Here is an 18,166-nt window from a genome sequence, read left to right on the forward strand (position 1 = left end):
TGACATTTCTTTAATTAAAAAGTGTGATTAGTAATCTCATCTGAACACAACAAGACGATTACCTAGAGATAAAGTTCAACAAATCTCTTGAGATCAGGATGGCCTTGTACACATCTTGTGCAGCAGACTTGGCAGATCAGAGGCTACAGCAAGGGGACTAACCACAAATGTGTTTATTTGCTGGGGTCCTCCTGGAGCTAAGACTGTCAGTGACCTTGCACAACTAAGCTGCTCTTTCCACAGAAACCCAAGTAATAAATTTTTACTGGGAGTGGCAGGAATCTGAGGAAGAATGTAAGAAAAAAGATTAATTTTAAGGTCAAAATAGTTAACAGTGACTTTTTCCTGAGTTGTGTCATCAAGGTTGTACTTTGCATTACAAAATTAGGAATTCTATCCAATTCCTTTCCACTTTCTTGCTCTTCTCTTCAGGGAATAAAAAAACATGAGATCTATCTAGGGCAGGGACTATTAACAGCTTGTCTCTCTGATTTGAGCACATTATCCCTATAAAGCAAACATGTGAGCAGAGTGGTACATAAAAACACAACCCACCTTTATGTTCCTTTCAAGGGTCAGTTCTCTTCGTGACCTCACTGCACTTCCAATCCCAAGTCTCTCACACCATATACCCATTATCTCCCTTCCATTCTTCTGCCTAGGCTTGTCCTTCTGCTGTGCTTTAAAACAAGAAAGGTTTCCTTTTGACCTTGAAATTGGTGGTTGCTTCAGGGAAAGAGTACATTTTCTGTCAAATGGCCTGTGAAAATTCAGGCTCCCTTGCATCTATTTATCTGCCTGTGTACATAGATCCAGTTAGTTCCGTTAGTTCTGTTTCAGTGCGAGACCTTAACCACAACAGAAACGGCGGCTTTTGCAGTAGGCAGGTAGTGAGGTGCTTTCCATTATTTCTGTAAGCAAACTGACCCTCACCCTAATTCTGTCAGGTACTATCTTCCTTGTTTTTCCGTTTCATCCTTCATGAATGATCTCAGATATACTTCTGCCTGCCCCTACCCAGCTCTTGCTGCTTTCTCAAGTATTATGTCTCCTATCAGTGCCAAACTTGAATATATTTGGGTAGCACCAAGACAAAGACAGCAGAGCTTTTTCTCCAGAACTGTACTTCAACTACTACAAGCTCAGCAATTCACACAGATGTCCTGCCTCATTGGTTAGAGACTGCTTGACTGGTCTCCAGAACAAGCAAGTTTTACTCGCTTCTCCCTCCCCTTCCCCCATTATCAACTGTGAAACAGAAACAGATACTGATTTGAATCCTGGCTTTATTCTCAATTTTTCTGCAAAAGAAACGGATGCCTGGGTGAGAAATGCACCATTTAAATATACTTAATTCATTCCTGGTTTAATTGTGGCTGGTAATACTGCCCTTACACTGTGCGCTGTTCAAAAGCTAACCAACCCCTAACACAGGCCTTGGAAACCAATAAATATTGACATTTCAAATATAACTCCAACATTTTCAGATGTCACCTTTGACATCCAACTCCACCAGGGAGATACAGGGTTATTTTGTTTCTGATAATTAGTTCTCTCCCAGTCAGCTTTCGATAAGGAATACATTTTGTTGTATCATGATATTCAGCTTGACACGGAAACAATTATTTCATATATTCAGTCAATTTCTATTCCACAAAGCAGGAGGAATGCAGCTTGTACAGCGCAACATTAATACTCTCTCACATCATGTGAAGAAGCACCCCTTTATCTCCTTTTGGGTCCTTTCCTGGAGGTTACATGACGGTTCAGTTCAGAAAGCTTCTTATTAAAGCAGCAATTTAGTCCACATAACTGGCAAAATAAAGAGTGCAATAATTTAGGTCACGTATCACAATTAACTTCCATTTAAGTCCTTCAGTGTCATATATTCTTCCACAGGTGTTTTGTGTTTAAACCCTAGCCTATTATGCTGTGGAAAGCTTTCCTCACCTGAGAACATATTTTGTCTTTTTAATCTTAATTATCTATTGCTTGTGAAAGGAAAACACATCATTTGGTTCCTTTTTCCTCCTTGGGATTTGATAATTTTTACACCTTGCTTCATTTAACTTTTATTACCAGGCAGAACTAACATGATGCTCAAGTGACAAGAATCAATCCATAAGAAATTGAACACTAGAGTTTATTTAGGCCTATTTAAAGAAAAAAAAAGTTGTTTTTTTAAAAAAGTGGTAAACTACCTAATTTGTCCTCAATATATCTATCTAACAAAACAGCTTATAAATCTGCCTTTTTTAATATTACACAGTGAATTAATGGATTTCTACTTCCAAAATACCTCTGATGTAACACAGTAACCAGTGCCACCTGATAAAGCCAACGCCATCTACCATCATGCACTAAAGCATTTAATGAAAACTTTACATTAACTCTAAACAATTACTCAGTTGAGACAGGACCAGGTGTGATTGAAATTGCCACAAAGAGGATTCAAAAACTAGGAAATGCAGCACTAAGGCTATCTGTGCAACCCTTATTTATCAGAGAAATGCTGCATTTCTCAAACTCTGCAGGGCTTTTCCACAGGACCCCCTACTATCCACGTGCACATAATGGACCTCCTGTAGAGATGAACACTGATGCCTCATCACTGAGCTTATTGTCTGCTGGACCTCTGGTCTTATTTACTGAAGAAAAGGAACAAAAGAAGGGATCACAGAAGCAGACACAACAATTAAGACAGTGAAAAGCCACTCTGGAAAAAGATCCCATCTATCCCTCCTCTAACATTCATCTCTCCTGTGGTTAAACAAGTCTCATTAAACTACATCTCAAACCTGAAGATTTTGTATCCCACCTCTCAAGTCAGAACAGGAGCCAGAGCCCAAAGTATTAGCAAAAGAGACAAGTGGGAGTGAGATTCCTACCCCAAGTCGTAAAAAAACTTCTCAAAGAAATAAATTAAAGCCCAAGATACTATTTTGGCTGCTCAAGACCACAAAAACTCCTGCTCCCATTTGCTGCTGTATCAACACGTAACAAAGCTTCAGCGTAAGCACAGAGAGAATCGAGCTCTGGCAACCCAGACAATCTACAGACTGCACATTAAGTTCTCCACCTGCAAATAAAGGTATATCCATCCCTGCTTACCACAAACACAGGGCTCCGCGACTTCTTTTCACTGCCTAAAGGACGTATTCAGCATTATGGAGAGCAGCACCTTCTTACTCTTTGAACCCACTCATGTGGGCACACTCATGTTGCCTCAGTGGACGTGAACTGCAAGTCACATCCTGCTCATGAACTTGCCTACAAGCACAAACACCAAGGTTGCACAGCCACCCAGTTTACCAAGTGCTCTTGCAAAAAGGTTTTACAGCTTTAACTTTCTTAACAGTGGGCCAACACAGTGGAGATAGCAACATGGACAAATCCATTCTAAAAGCATATTCTAGAAAAATATGACATTTTAAACACAGTAGTTCTCCCATTTTGCTATATAACAACATCTTCCATAAATACAAAGTTTAAATTGCCATGTTGGTATATAACTAAGACAGCAGGTAGTCAGGTCCTTTTGCTACAAACTGCTCATTGCTTTAACAGATAGAACTGCTGCTTGGAACAAATACTATTTTTAGTAATCAAATACTCCAAATTTTTTCAAAACAACCTTGCAAAACAAACGTTCCCAGGCTCCACTGGAAAACTAAACAAAAACAAAGCAAATAAGAGCACAACTATTTATACATCTGCCAAGCAAATATTCTACAGTGTATGATATAGTAAAAAAAAGGGAAGATATTGAGTAAAAAAACTAACCCTCAGTTCTTGTGGGAGTGATGGGTGGAGTGTGGAATCCCTGCAGCCCCTCAACGTAACAACCTGCTACAGTGGAGAGTTACTGCTTGAAGTTAATCTAATCAATGTTACCATTTTTACCCATAATATCCTATTACATTTACTGTATTTGTAAATGGTAACATTCATTTTTCTGACAAATCAATGCATTAATTATGTATTTCACCCCTCCAATGCAAAGCTCTAGAATTAGGTATAGCATTATGAAAGAACCACTCTTCATTAGCAGTTGGCAAATGCTGAACCACAGGGATTCAACCGCACCATCCCTGCTTCAACACACCGGAAAAGGCCAGTTTTTAGTTAGCAGTATTGTGTTGGTTGACACCAGTTATCGAAAAATGTACACTGTTACTCAAAGAAGAAGGAAAATTTGCTTATCTCCATTTTTACGGCACTACCATAGTCATCTAACAACAGTAATCTACAACATTCATATATTAACAGGTTTTCCTATATTTTTTCCCATTACACTCAAACAAGTTCACTTTTCTTTACCTCAAAGGAAAGCAAATAGCTTCTAAACTTTGACTTGTGGCAAGGCAGAGAGCAAACCCTTTTAGACAGCCAAACACCCATTCTTAAATGTTCACTTTATCGTTCTTTTGTATGTACAGATATGACAGAGGCAAGAAGAAGTTGGGGGAAAAAAATTACCCCTTTTTAACCTCACAGATACTGGCTCTAATTGCTACTGGTTTAAATTGCTTCTGTTCCGGAGAGTCAGGAGGTATCATTTCCCCTGAGAAGTTCTTCAAAACAAACAAAAAAAAAAAAACCCCAACACAACCCACAATCCACTTTTCCAGGGAGTTAAACTATGCTGCAACAATAACCGTCAAGAGAGAATCAGACTTCTCAATGCTGTCTATTTAAAGCACTGCAAAGCAAACTCACAAAGCTTGACACAAGTTTTTCTCTGAAGCTGTCTACTATAAAGTTGAACACAAGAAAAAGCAGCAATATCTGAAAGGGGTTACACCACTCAGTTATGTAAGTCACAAAGGTTCAAATTTAGATTTATATTTAGTTTGTCAATTCCCACCCAGAGTTCAACTCAGTAAACTGATCTGTTTTTAGCTTTTGACTCTTTTGGACATTTCCTTCCTTCATCTGTGTAAATGCGTCAGAGCTTCTAAAATGTTTCCCTTTGGCTAGGGTAGGATGCATCTGATTCCAAGCTTAAAAAAAAAGTTAACACACACACACACACGCCGAGTGGTTATTGTTGGCTGAATTACACCCTTGTTCTGAGTTAAGCATAGGCAATTTTGACTCCAATCCCCACGCTGCACTAGAAAAGATATTGCTTCTTCCGCTGATGGGTTAAAGCATGTCATGGCTAAACTCTACACGGATCACAAGACCAACCTTATTTTATCACCTATAAGCAGGCTTGACTCGGGTCTCCTGCCTTGGTAATTCAACAGACAACCAGTAGAATTTTCCCAAAATGGGGACAGAAATGAAGTTCAGTTTTGCAACTTTCTGCTCAGCCACCAAGGCAAGAAATTCAGGCAAGTGCAATTCCTTCTTGTTCTTCCAAAGACAGCCTTCCACTACGTGGAAACTGGTAGAAACTGGTATCTTAGTTTTTATTCATTTATTCATTTAATATAAAGCATTAAGAAGCCAATGTCCTGGTTCTGGCCTGATTAGGACCCCGAGTACCACCACCATTTTCTGGGAACAAGGGGTGGGTTAACTCCCAAGTCAGTCGGGGCAGAGTGGCAGAGGGAGCAGTCAGGGAACATCGGGGGCTTCCACAAGGGGTGAACAATGACATTTCCTGTACACTGTCATTTGTATAGTTACTGTCTGTTTTCTTATCTCATTACTATTCCCAGTAAATTGCTCTTATCTTTACCCATAATCTTTACCTTTTGTGCCTTCAATTCTCCTCTCCACTCCACCATAAGAGGAATGGAGGAGAAGTGAGCAAGTGGAGTGAGGAGAACACCATTCCTAAACCAGGACAGCCAACCAACACGTCATTAGATAAGCCATTGCCATCTTTCCATCTGAAAAGGTGCAACTCTCCTAATAAATTTTAGTTTGGCTTGCCTCTGTTTTCCTTACAGAAGCCCTACTCACATAATACCCTGTCAGTTAAGCAATGCGCAGCATTGATTTCTTCTCTGAACTTTGAAACCTATGGCAAATTCAAGCCTAACAACTATCTTCAAGTGCAGAAAACAAGTACTTGAGGCACAGGAAATGTGACTTTAATACATGTAAAGACCATAAGCTACTGCTGTAGCTGTTCCATTTCCATTCTTTTAGGACCAACCCTATGCACAGTATCAACCAAAATCAAGTCGCTGACTAATATTAATGAAGCAAATAAATAAAGACAGAGATAAAAGCTTTGAGAGTAAAGCTTTATTTAAAAAAAAATAAAACTTAATGGCTATTGAGTTTTTATTACTCTATAGTAAAAGGCAGAAAGAGGCCTCTAAAGATGGGGTCTGGCATCTTCTTAAGTCCGATGTTCAACATACTACGTGCTATCGACTTCTGTGCAGAACAGGACAATCCAGGCAATTTATTTCTATTCACTTTGATTTGCTGACAGCTTTCTACTTTTTTTTTTTTTCCTGTGCTTTCAGCTGCAAATACCTGGAATTCAAGGCATAGGAGAATTACAAAGGGCAAAGACACTTTGACTTTGGCCTAAAGTTTTTAGAAGAGGATGGAGTATTTTTACAACCTCAGAAAATGGTATCATCTTTGTACTCACTGACACTTAACCCAACATGCCCAGAAGTCAGTGGCATGATAAACACTTGGAAATTGAAGAACTTACTACCTTAAGGTCAGTAGAAAATTATATCCAACACTGTACAGCCAAGACTACACAATGGATACAGTGAAGTCCACTCTGCAGCACAGGAGGTTAGCCAAGTAATATTTGGTATTTAAACACTCCATTTAGTCTAATTCACTTCTTGGGAAGTTCCTGATGTATCCTCCCTTTACCTAGGACACATTTTAAGAAATGTCATCTGATTTCTTCCCAACATTTAGTATCTGTTTGGGCTCTGAATGCAAGCAGTCGCCAAGACTTCAAACACTTCTGCTTTCATTAAATTTCACCAATAACATTTTTCATTGTTTGATGGCCTCAAAATTATTAACCAGCTATGTGACTATCACAAACCTTAGTGAATTGCCTTTGACCAAATGCCTGGATAAAGTATGTCATAAGGCTAAAGGTTTCCACAAAATTACCCACAAAAATGCAGAAATTCTGTAAAAGCCTAAAAGTTTTGGATTTTGAATCACTCTTTCATGCAATAAGTGAGTTACAGACTAGACAAAAACAAGTAGGTATTTACCTGATAGGTCCCTGTGAGCCCTATCTTTCTGTGGTATATTTTCCTGTTCATTTTTAGCACTTAGGAAATCTCACTTCACCATAACCCTGGCTCCTCAGACTCTAATTGCTAAGCAGCCGTGTACAAATCTAACCACAAAAATCACTACTGGTTGTTTACACGGTCTGCAGACACCTCAGGAATAACTATTACTGCTCATACACGCACTAAGACTACAAGAAAACATGAGTAATTAAGCTACGCGTAGTTTCACAGATGACTAGAAAGCTTTGGGATTACTCACAATAGCCCTGTTCAGCGCCTGCTGCCCAGAATACTTTCTCCAACTTCTGAACAAAGAGATTTGTCATGCAATCTCAAGTTTTTTGAAGCCACATTAAATATTTAGTTTGACAGCGTGTGCACACTGATACATGCACACATGTATCCTCATGCACACTAGTAAAACAAACCTTCCTGAATCTCAGACTCATGTCAGACTATTACACGTGCCAATAACACCATCCTGACTCTTGCACAGATTTGTGGGAATTATCCAAGAACACTATACTACACCTACAGTGTAAAACATAAAGCAAACCCCTGACATATTTTTGAATGATGGAAGCCTATACTTTTTTCATGGTACTTTCCATCTTGTTTCCTCAACATCTTGGGCCCTGAGATTAAAAAAAAAAAAAAAAAAAAAAAAAAAAAAAAAATAAAATAAAATAAAAAAATCCCATCTCCTTGTAAAGATTGCTTTCTCTTCCCACCATAATTATAAAACACTAACACTTTTTCAGTTCTTCAGTAAGGTCCAGATTACAAAACACCATATTCAGAAGTACCAGCAAAAGACATAGTTCAGCACTGCTCAGCAAGAAAACCTGTCACATATTTGCAGTTGTTTACATTAAACAGTGCAACTGCCATTTATGCAAGGCAGCAACACGGGAGATTAAATAAATTTCACTAAATTATTTCAGAAGACTCCACTCAACAGCATTGAAAAACAACCCTATTTTTTAAACAAATGCACAATTAGGCAATTTCAGATGACTATTTGGCAGCTATTTGGCAGAGAAACCACTGGATGGGCTTCAAATCTTTAAAGCACAATCTTGTCGCTCAGACTGTTTTGTGAAACTTTGTAGACACAACTCCTTTATGACCCTCCTTTTTGTGTATCCATACAACAACCTACTCTAGAGGCTGAAAATCAGATGCTTTAATGTACTGTAGTGTCTACTGCTAAAAGCACTTGAGTTGTTCCCTGTCATTTCAATTCCTCCTCCTCACTACTGGGTAAGTGATCTGTTTTCTCAAAACAGCAGTATCCTTCCTGAAGGAATATGACTCAGCTTTGCAGATCATCAGTATTACTTCACCAGTAGTCTACTTTTTGATTTTACCGCACCAAGAAAAATGTTAAGTTAAACAAAGATCCTTCTCCAAATCAGGCAATTTTTTTCCTGACAACAACAAATACATGTAACCATCTTAGTCATTAAACTAAAATAGCCTGCTGTGACCTTTGTGGGGGTTTTTTACCTCACGGCCTTTTTTTTTAAGATGAAACTTGGTTGTTACCAACATCAAGCAGAAAAAATTGTTTCCCCTGTTCTCTTTAAAATTATCACTCACTTTCCCTCAACCAACTGCATTTCCAAAATTTCAATGTCTCCTTACTATTTTAACACACTTGCTGACCGTGAACAGCTATTTCAGTGATCTTACCTCCTTTTTCAAGATGCAGACCAAAAATCACTATGCAGTTTCACCCTATTAAACTGATCTAGCTGTCTGCACCTAAACATTTTTTGACACTAGAATTATTTTAGTTTTTCTTTTAAATTGAAAAGGAGTAGAGAAACATTACTATTTTCTCCATATATTGAGGTAAGGAAAGTCTTTCCAGTCTTGCCTCAGAATTTATTTGCCTAGATAGTGATTTTACATGCAAAAGCTTGTGGAAGTCATGTGATATTTCAGGCTGAAATTCACCTGTTTCTGTTCGGTTGCTGTGGGACACATTTAACTGGAGACAAACCACTTCTATAAGAAACATTTACTACCTACCTTTTACACAGTGACTGAGCTCTGCAACTGATGAAAGCCTCAGCTGTACCAAGTCTCTTCCTACTTCTGTCAGCTCCTTTCTGAGCACATCAGCACTTCATGCCAGCTCAAATGTGTTCCTTCCAAGAATGGACCTGGCTCTTCTCTTATCTCCCCTCTACCTTCCACTCTAAATGTGCATTTAGTTTATCAACTAAATATCAGTTATGATAAATATCAGTTAATAATATATGTCAGATATCACAGATGTTACAAGTAATTCTATGTCCTCTCTTAGAAATATTCATGACTTCTGCCTCCAACTGATTCAAACACACCCTACCTCTAACTTGATCTATCCTTGTCTATCTGCAGAGAAGCTTGGCTGTTTCACACCGAGCCAAACTGCACAACAGCTGCTGCATTTCACACTGAAGCTCTCTATCCTCATCTTCATTGTTCCAGGGAGTGTCAATTCGACAATGCTATTTCCCAGCCTAACTTCTCCATTGTAACTTCATTGTTTCTGCAGTAATTTTTGCTCTGCATATGCTCATCAGAAACTATCACGTTGTGGCATTTTCCTATGGTGTTTATCAAAATATCATTTACACACACACACCCTGCTTCAGCCATCTTATTAAAATGGATACCTCTGGAACTGGATCAAACCTTTACAAAAGAGCCCACTTCTTCAGCCCAGGTCAACCGGCACTAATGACAGCAATCCTGCTGCAACTTTCTCATTTACTAACACAACTCAAAGCACAAAGTAACAGGTTCTTGAAAAGTTTACACAACACTAATTTTTTGTTGCGTTTATTTGTTTAATATAAATGCTGTCATCACTCCAAGTCATATGAAGAACGGACAACTTGTTTCATACTTTATATCCTCTGCATGCTCACTTCTTAAAACACACTTCAGCTCCTGACAGCCACAGGGTCAAGAACCAGAAACTGCAGAGGACAGCAGGGAGCTGTCATGTGAACTACCACCAGTGCTGCCTGGCAAAACTTCACTTTTGGCTTCATTATTAGATGATTTTTGTTAGACACTCTTAACTACTTTTTAGCTGCTCCAACTGCCATGCCAAGGAAGCAACAATCACAGCTCTGACTACCTTCTCTGTGGCACTATCACCAGGAGATAGTGCCTTCCTAAGAAGATTCACGTGTCTTAACTTTATAGATGGTGTGTTCTGCTTCAAGGTTTTCAGATGGAAATTTGGCTTGTTTTTCACATTTGATGCCCACCTTGAAAGTTACTTTGCCCATGATCCAAATGATAGCGTGTTTTTGTTAGTAGCATTCTTGAAAAAAATCTGCTCCCTTTTAATAATATGCTTGCCTTTTCTTTACCATGTAATCTTTCCCAATCCTCTCTCCCTTCCCTCTTCCTAGAAGACTTTCTCTACTATGATAGCATTTTTAATGCTGTCTACTACATGCAGTCACATATCCCAGCCACTATCACAGAGGACACTAATATAAAGCAAGCAAGGCAACAGTATATAAAGCAATATATTCAGGAAGAAATAAGAGCTAAGTCCTCTTTGTAAACTTGAAATAACACATTTCTAAATGCTGGCTTTAATCTTAACAGTATTAAGTAATGTTCATGAAAACTAAGCAAACAACAAGATTATTATTTAAGAGAGAAAGAAGAAAATCAATCGTGTTTCCATGACACACATTAATACTCTTTCTAAGGTCTCAGCTATTCGCAACTATCAGCATAGGTTGCTAGAGGCAGACTTAGTCGAGCCCAGACTGATCCAAGTCTCAAGTTACTAATACTTGCATAAGTCTTCTAATGTCCACAGCCACAACAAATCTCGGCACTCTGCTTTCCTAAAACACTCACATGTTCATTTTGGCACCTAAACACACATTTCTCAAACCAAAGTTTTAAATTCCCTTATCATTCAGCTGCCATTAAGAAACACAGGCACAAGCAGGATACACTACGTGCACAACATTAGAACCAGGCGCTATTTAAAGCTGTTCTGGCCACCAGCCCGTTCTCTAACTTCACCTTGAGAGAGGTGGCACACTGAACTCTCTGCTTGGAACACCCACTTCCTCTAGACCCACATTCATCTCAGACTTACTCCTTCTCTTGAGAAAGGACTGCTGCCACCTGTGTAGATTAGGTTCCAAATGGAAAATTCTTCACTTTTTTGTTTTTCCATATCAAGGATGAAGTACAATTAACAATTATATTCGGATTTGACCTGGCAAAGCCTGGGCAGTTATTCACCTTAATGACTAGACTTTGAGGCCCCTTGTTTTTCCTTTGTTTTTCACTTTTGTTCCTCCAAAGGGTCCCTTTCCATTGCTCAGTATGTAAATTATGTTCCTTCTAGGAATGTGGCAAATGCACACATACACAGGTGGTGACAACACTAACCCCCTCAACGGCTTTGAAAACTACATTGTTTGTCCATATATGAATGAAGTTACTGTAGTTTGTAGAGGCCACTCATAAAAAATGTATCTTACAGGAAACAACTACATTCTGTTTCATCTCACAACTGTAAAGAGTTATCAGTTGGTTGTTTTTTTCCATGAAGACTTATCAGAGTAATTTATAAAGGCACTCCCTACACTGTCTAGCCAAGGGCTGACTGAAGTGCTTATAAGCCTTTTTCTCTGCAACCTTTTGTATTCACAGATATCTCCATCATCCCAGAAGGATAACGTTAATTATTATGACAACTTTGATCAACATGTCTTTTACTGGGATGAAAAAGGTTTTGCTCTTTACGCCTAAAAACTAAATTTCTGAACTTCAACTAGCAAAAGTATATTGGTTTGGAAAACACTGTTATAATAACATGATTTAAACTTAACAGACAGCCCTCATTCTTGCATCCTGAAGATGACAGTTGAGTCCCCTTCCCGAAGTATTGAGGACTCAAATAAAAGCTGCAAAGATGAAGATTAAACCAACAAAAACCACACAAAACCTCTCTCTGTATGATTACTGCCCCGTAAGCCACGACTTGATGGCACTCCCTCAAATTCAACTTTGCTCATGTCGGCTGTTTTCATATATCAGATACACAGAATATTAGGTTGAAACTTAGAAGAGATTTTGAAAAGTTTGATCTTAATAACTTTTCATTAAAAATAGATCTTGTGTACTTAACACATGCACTAACACCATTCTACACAGCCACTTAGATGTCACATTACTGGGTTTTCATACAGTAACAGTCTCTTTTTCTAAGATATTTTACCAGTCCTTTCAAGTCACACCAGTGCACTTTTTAATTTAAAAAGGGGATGTTTGTCTATACATTGATAGTTCAAAATGTATCCTTCTGTCAGTTTACACAGTCGTTTCTAATCTCCAACTTCTATATAGTACAAAAAGGCACTTCCTACAACCACTGTGTTTTCTCCTTCAAAATGTAATCACTTTGCCTGACACAACTCTGCTTCTTTTACTATTAATTCTGCCACAAAGGTGACAGACCTAACAAGGTACTCTTTTCTTTTTAACTCCAAATAATGAGATTTAGATACCAAATATGTAACAGAAACTAAGCTGCCTCAATTTCTTCCAATTCCAATAAAGGGATTCCTCATTAACATTCAAGACACACAGTCTTTATGTGTTCCTACTACCACTACCTCACTTCCAGTTCAGCTGCTCTCCTCACATTTCAACTGCAACTTTATTTCCCCAACAACTCAAGAGTGAGTTTACATTTACATAACCAAAGTGAAAACTGGAAATGTGCACATTTCAAGTGATGCGAACCTAGCTGCTGTTCAATACCCTAAAAAAAAAATCTTCCAAATAATGAAACTCTATTCTTCAGGCTAGTTTAATTCTACTTCAAGCTTAGACTTACAAAAGGACAGGAGGAAAGCCAATAACCCCACTTGGCAGCTCAACCGACCAATTTAACCAACCCAAGATTAGAACTGATTGTTTAGGCAAGCATTTTGTTGTTGGTTTTTTTTTTTTTCCTCCTGGAAAACACTGCAACATTTTTACTCATCTTCTCTTTTAAGTAACAGCTACAGCTACCCTAATATCTCCACAAGTGACAGGAAAAAGGAAGCATTTGTCATTGTAAATTCTGTAGAGAGAAAAATATTTTGTCTGCTCCTAAGTGCACCAAACAAAGTTTTTTCCTTGTTCATTGATCGTTGCGCCCATTGTGTTTCACTGAAAAAAAATGTGTTGTTCAAACAAAGGGAAGCACCGGAGATCTCTTAATAGACCCTCTCCTTATAGAAGAGTGGATCATGTACAGAGGCGGAATTCAAAGGGCTCTTCTCAATGCCAAACACCCACAAGAGATGCCAGAACATTTTCCAGTGTATGTTAGAGCCCAGGCTGAACCAGATAACCTCCACATGTGAATATGGAAATGAGAATGTCAGTTGTTAAATATGCTCTGAGAGTTCTTTGATAAGTGTGTCCTTTTAGTGCTTTAAGATTTTCAGTTGCTGCAAGACTGAGCTCAGTGCAACTTCCCTGTTATCAGAAGTTATCAGCATCAGAAGTCATCACTGCACCACTTACGAGCTTACCAGCTGTAGCATCCCTCAACCCACACATAAATGTGGAAGTTGATTATTAATACAGCTGGCGGGGTCTTCCAAAACTGCAAGATTACTACACAAGCACCCATTTGTAACTACACTAGGCAGATCATTGTGTGTAAACCTACTGTCCTGTCATTTTGCTTTCACCGGGATTTTTCCCTGGGAATGATAAAGCTCAGTCCTTCTTCCATGACAAAACCCACCAAGGCCAGCATCTCGACAAAGAGTTTCACACTCACGGGCTGTCATGTAAAGCAGGTTGGCTCGAGAGCACCAAGCCCTCCAGAGGGGACACAGCCCCCCCTCTCCGGACCCTCTATCCAGGCAAATGCAGCTCCCAGCCCCGCTCCAAAGATGCCTGCTACAAATCACACCTCCTCCTTCATGACACCACCCTCATGAACCAGACACCCTGAGCAGCCCCACCGACCGCAAGCAGCTCTGACTGCGCCCTTTCCCACTTCCCTCGCGGACCTTCCTTAAAAACCCAACGCACGCAGCTTTTACTACTATTATTACTACTGCCATCGTTATTTTTTTACACACGAAATCGGCCAACCCCCTCATCTTTTCAGCGGTGAGTCTGCATTTTCCTTGCTCGCCGCTCCTTTTTAGGCATCCACGAGGAGCAAGTGCCCGGCCCGGAGCGATGGCCGGGGCTGCCCGGGGGGCTCGGCGGTGCCCGGGGGGCTCGGCGGTGCCCGGGGGGTCGGAGCCGCCGGCGGAGCAGACGGAGGGGAGGAGGAGCCGCCTCTCGGGGGAGGGCAGCCGGCACCGGGGGAGGCTCTGGGCCCGCCGCCGCCCAGGCAGAGCTCGGTCCCCGCTGCCGGCAGAGCTCCGTGCGGCCCGGGCAGCGCTGCCTTCCCCGCCGCCCTGCTCCGGGGCACGGCCTCTCGCCCTCCGCGCCCGGCTGCGTGCCGAGAGTAAACACCCAGGGAGAAGGCAGCCTCCATTTTTCCTCATCCCGGCAGCCTGTCAACAGGCTCCCCCCCTTCCCTTCCCTTCCCCTCCCGCTCCCAGCCCGGCTTCCCGGCCCGGCAGCGCCCGAGAGCCGCTGCTGCCCCGCCTCAGCGACACCTCCGTAACACGGGCTCCGCTTTTTGTCTGCCTCTTTCGCTTCTCCTCACAACATCCACTTTCCATGCCCCTTCTCCCATCCCTGCCCTGTGCCGCCAGCCCGCAGCGCGGCACCGGCGGAGCTCTGCCTTTATAGCGGTGTCATCCCTGCCTCTCACCGGCCTCCCGGGGGCCCTGCGACCCCGCTCGCCCCTCTCGCCCCTCCGACACCCCGGGCCTCCCGGATCGGAGCGGCTCTTCCACCCGCCTCCCGCCCCGCAGCCCCCGGCGGGACATTTTCGGGGGATGGGGCGCGGCCGGGCCCCGGTGAGGCGCCGCTGCGGGCCCGCACGGGCGGCGGGATCGCACCTGTCACCGGCGGCACCGCCCGGGCGGCAGCGGCCCCGCACCCCCGGCCCGGCCCGGCCCGGCCGCCGCCCCCGTTCTCACGCCTGGGCTCTGCCGGCCAGGGAGGCGTCCCGACCGCGAGTTGCTGCGCTTAAACCCCGGCACGGGCCGGGGGGGCTCGGCTCTCCTCTCCTCCCCGCCGCCTTCCCGAGGAGCGGCCGGGCAGCGCCGAGGCGGCGAGAGGCGGGCGAGCCTTGCCCGAGGCCACCTGACAAAGCCGCCTGCCCTCGCTCCCTGCCCGGCTCCAGGGGGGAGACGTCGCTTCCCCAGGGCCACCTTTCGCCTCCACCTCGTGCCGCGGTCTGGCCGCCGGCCCTTCCTCCCCGTTGCCCAGGCCAGGACCGCACTCACCGGATCGGAAGAACGCCGCGATGTCCGCCGAGTCCTTGGCCGCCTCCTCGGCCCCTTCCCCCGCGCCGCTGCCGGCCGTGCTGGCGGCGGAGGTGGCGGTAGCGGCGCTGCTCATGGCTATGGCTGCTCCTGCCGCTGCTGCTGCTGCCTGTGCCCGCGGCTCCGCCGGGCGAGACCCGCCGCCGACCCCGCCGCCCCTCCGCGGGTCCCGGCTTCACCTCCGGGCGGGAGCGGCCGTCAGGGCGGCAGCCGGAGCGGGCGGCGGCGGCGAGCGCAGGGACATGAAGGTATGTGCGGAATGGCAGCTCCGGGAGCGCCCACCCCCCGCAGCCACCTAGGAGGCGGCGTGTGCATGCAGCGAGCCCGGGCGGGCGGGCGGGCGGCAGCCGGAGCGCAGACAATCGCGGGAGGAGGAGGAGAAGGAGGAGGAGGAGGAGGGCGACGACGACGACGGCATGGGAAGGGCCAGCGGTCCGCGCAGCGAGGAGCAGCCGGTGGGCGGAGAAAAAAAGAAACGTTTCCAGCCTTTTTTTTTTCTTTTTTTTTTTTTTCTTTTTTTTTTTTTTTTTTTTTTTTTTTTTTTTTTAGAAGGAGCGAGGCGCGGTGCCGAGGAGCAGCAGCTGCCCTAATCACCGCGGAGTCGGCGGCCGCAGCGACCGCCGTCCTCCATCTTGGCTGGGGGAGGAGGAGGGTGGGAAGGGGGAGTCGGGAAAGGAAGCGAGTCCCCGCCCGAGGAACAAGGGCGGTGGAGCCGGGAATGGGGGAGCTCGGGAATCTCCGGCTGCATCCGGCACCGCTCGGGATGGGGCGGGGCTGGGCAGAAAGGACGTCAGGCCGCCCCTCCCCTCCCCTCCCGGCCGGGCCGCGGGGCTCAGGGCTTCCCGGCCGCTCCGGGGCCGCGACCGCCGGCTGAGGGTGCGGGTTTGTTGTCCGGGTTTGGGAGTTCTTTTTGCTTGGTTGAGTTTTTAGGTGCTGCCGGCTGGCTTTCGCCCTACTGCCAGCTCGTCGGTGTGGCGGTCCAAAATAAAATTAAAAAAAAAAAAAAATAGAAAAAAACCCAAACAAAACGCAGTCGGCCCGCGGCGGGGCGTGGGAAGCGGCGGTGCCCTGTGCTCCTCCCGGCCGCTCCAGGCCCCGCGGCCTCGGGGCCGCGCCTGGGAGAGAGCCCGGCCCGCCCCTGCAAGGAACCGGGGAAAAGGGATGTGCACATCTCTTAGAAAGGTGCCTTTAAAAGGCTTGCGTTACATTGCTGTCTGGAATTGCGGATTTTATTTTTTTTTTTCTTCTGTGATCACGGGGACGCGTCAAAAGATTTTCTGCAAAGAGCTCACGATGGGAGGTTATGGTGTGTCCCACCGCCGTCCTGCTCCTCATGTTAAGGCAGTGTAAGTTTGCGCCCAGGTCAGGCTGAAGGGAAGGGTGTCCGAGCAGGAATCGTAACAATTGCACAAATCGACGAATCTGAGTTAACACATCTCAAATGCTTGTGGTAAATAGTTAATGGTTAGCACACTTGAAATGGAGAAGTACGGCTTAAGGAATTAAACCCCTGAGCCTTTGGTAAGTGTTAAAAGAAAGGTAAGTTCAAGAGAAAAGCGTTTCGCAGAATCATAGAATATCCTGAGTTGGAAGTGAATCACAAGGGTCATCCTGGGATCCTGCACAGGATCACCTCGAGAATCCCACATGTCCCTGAGAGCATTCAACTCCAGCAGGTTGTGGGCTATGAGCACTTCCCTGGCGAGCCTGTTCCAGTGCCCAACCAGCCTCTGGGAAAAGAACCTTTTCCTAATTCCCAACCTAAACCTCCCCTGGCACAGCTTCATGTCCTTCCCTCGGGTCCTAAGGGAATTCTGAGAGATTCTGATGGTTTATCAGTCAGATGATGAGGAAGTCATCTGCAAGGTTCCCAAGGTTTGTATTTATCTGAAATTGTATAGCTTGATGAAAAAGCTTTTGTGCAACCATGCCTGCCCTGATTTCTCTTACAGAGAAGAGATTTGTTTGACTGAAAAGATATTTTTTTATTGTTTTTCTTTCAGACAGCAAGCACAGGAAGGAGTTCCAAATTAGCATCCCACTGGCAGAAGTGGTTGCAACATGAATTTCTTTCTAACTTGCACTATCTGCTGAGCAAAAAACATGAATGGGATAAATGCTGCTGTTCCCTAGCAAGCTGTGAGTTGACCTAGGGATAGGAATAAGATATTCTATATCTGTTAAAAAAAACCCAACCTGTATAAGAATATGAGAAAATTGGTAAGTGTATGGAGAGTGTTAATATAATAAGTAAAGAAAAGAATAGGAATCCATCATTCCGGCTTTCAGTGGCTAGAGGGCAAGAAGTGCTTAAGTTTCCTTAAGTTTTCCAAATTTGAAAAAGGACTTCAATATGCTGTGCAACTCTGGAAAAAGCTTTAGAAGGCTTTTCATCAGTTGTGGAATAACTGACTTTCCCTTTCCAGCTAGTTGCTCATCCAGCACACTGTACAAATTGTAAGTGGGTGCTAAAAAGGCAAGGTTAATCTGAACACTTGTGAAGGCTGTATGACTCAAGTTTGTCCCTTCCTCTGTCCCCTCCAT

General features: G+C 43.7%; 1 protein-coding gene across 1 annotated transcript in view; it reads right to left on the reverse strand.

The window, feature by feature from the left end:
• The window catches only part of TRIO (trio Rho guanine nucleotide exchange factor), a gene marked incomplete at its 5' end in the record, with an annotated part of 243,148 nt that extends 227,450 nt beyond the window's left edge, over positions 1–15,698 (reverse strand). Inside the window, one exon of the mRNA XM_083866631.1 lies at positions 15,584–15,698. Within this exon, the coding sequence (XP_083722757.1) occupies positions 15,584–15,698 (115 nt within the window). The remainder of the gene's footprint in view (positions 1–15,583) is intronic.
• Between the last annotated feature and the right edge of the window lie 2,468 nt (positions 15,699–18,166).

This window comes from Zosterops lateralis (genome assembly GCF_965231275.1).
Source record: "Zosterops lateralis genome assembly, chromosome: 1".
In the NCBI taxonomy this organism is placed as follows: domain Eukaryota; kingdom Metazoa; phylum Chordata; class Aves; order Passeriformes; family Zosteropidae; genus Zosterops; species Zosterops lateralis.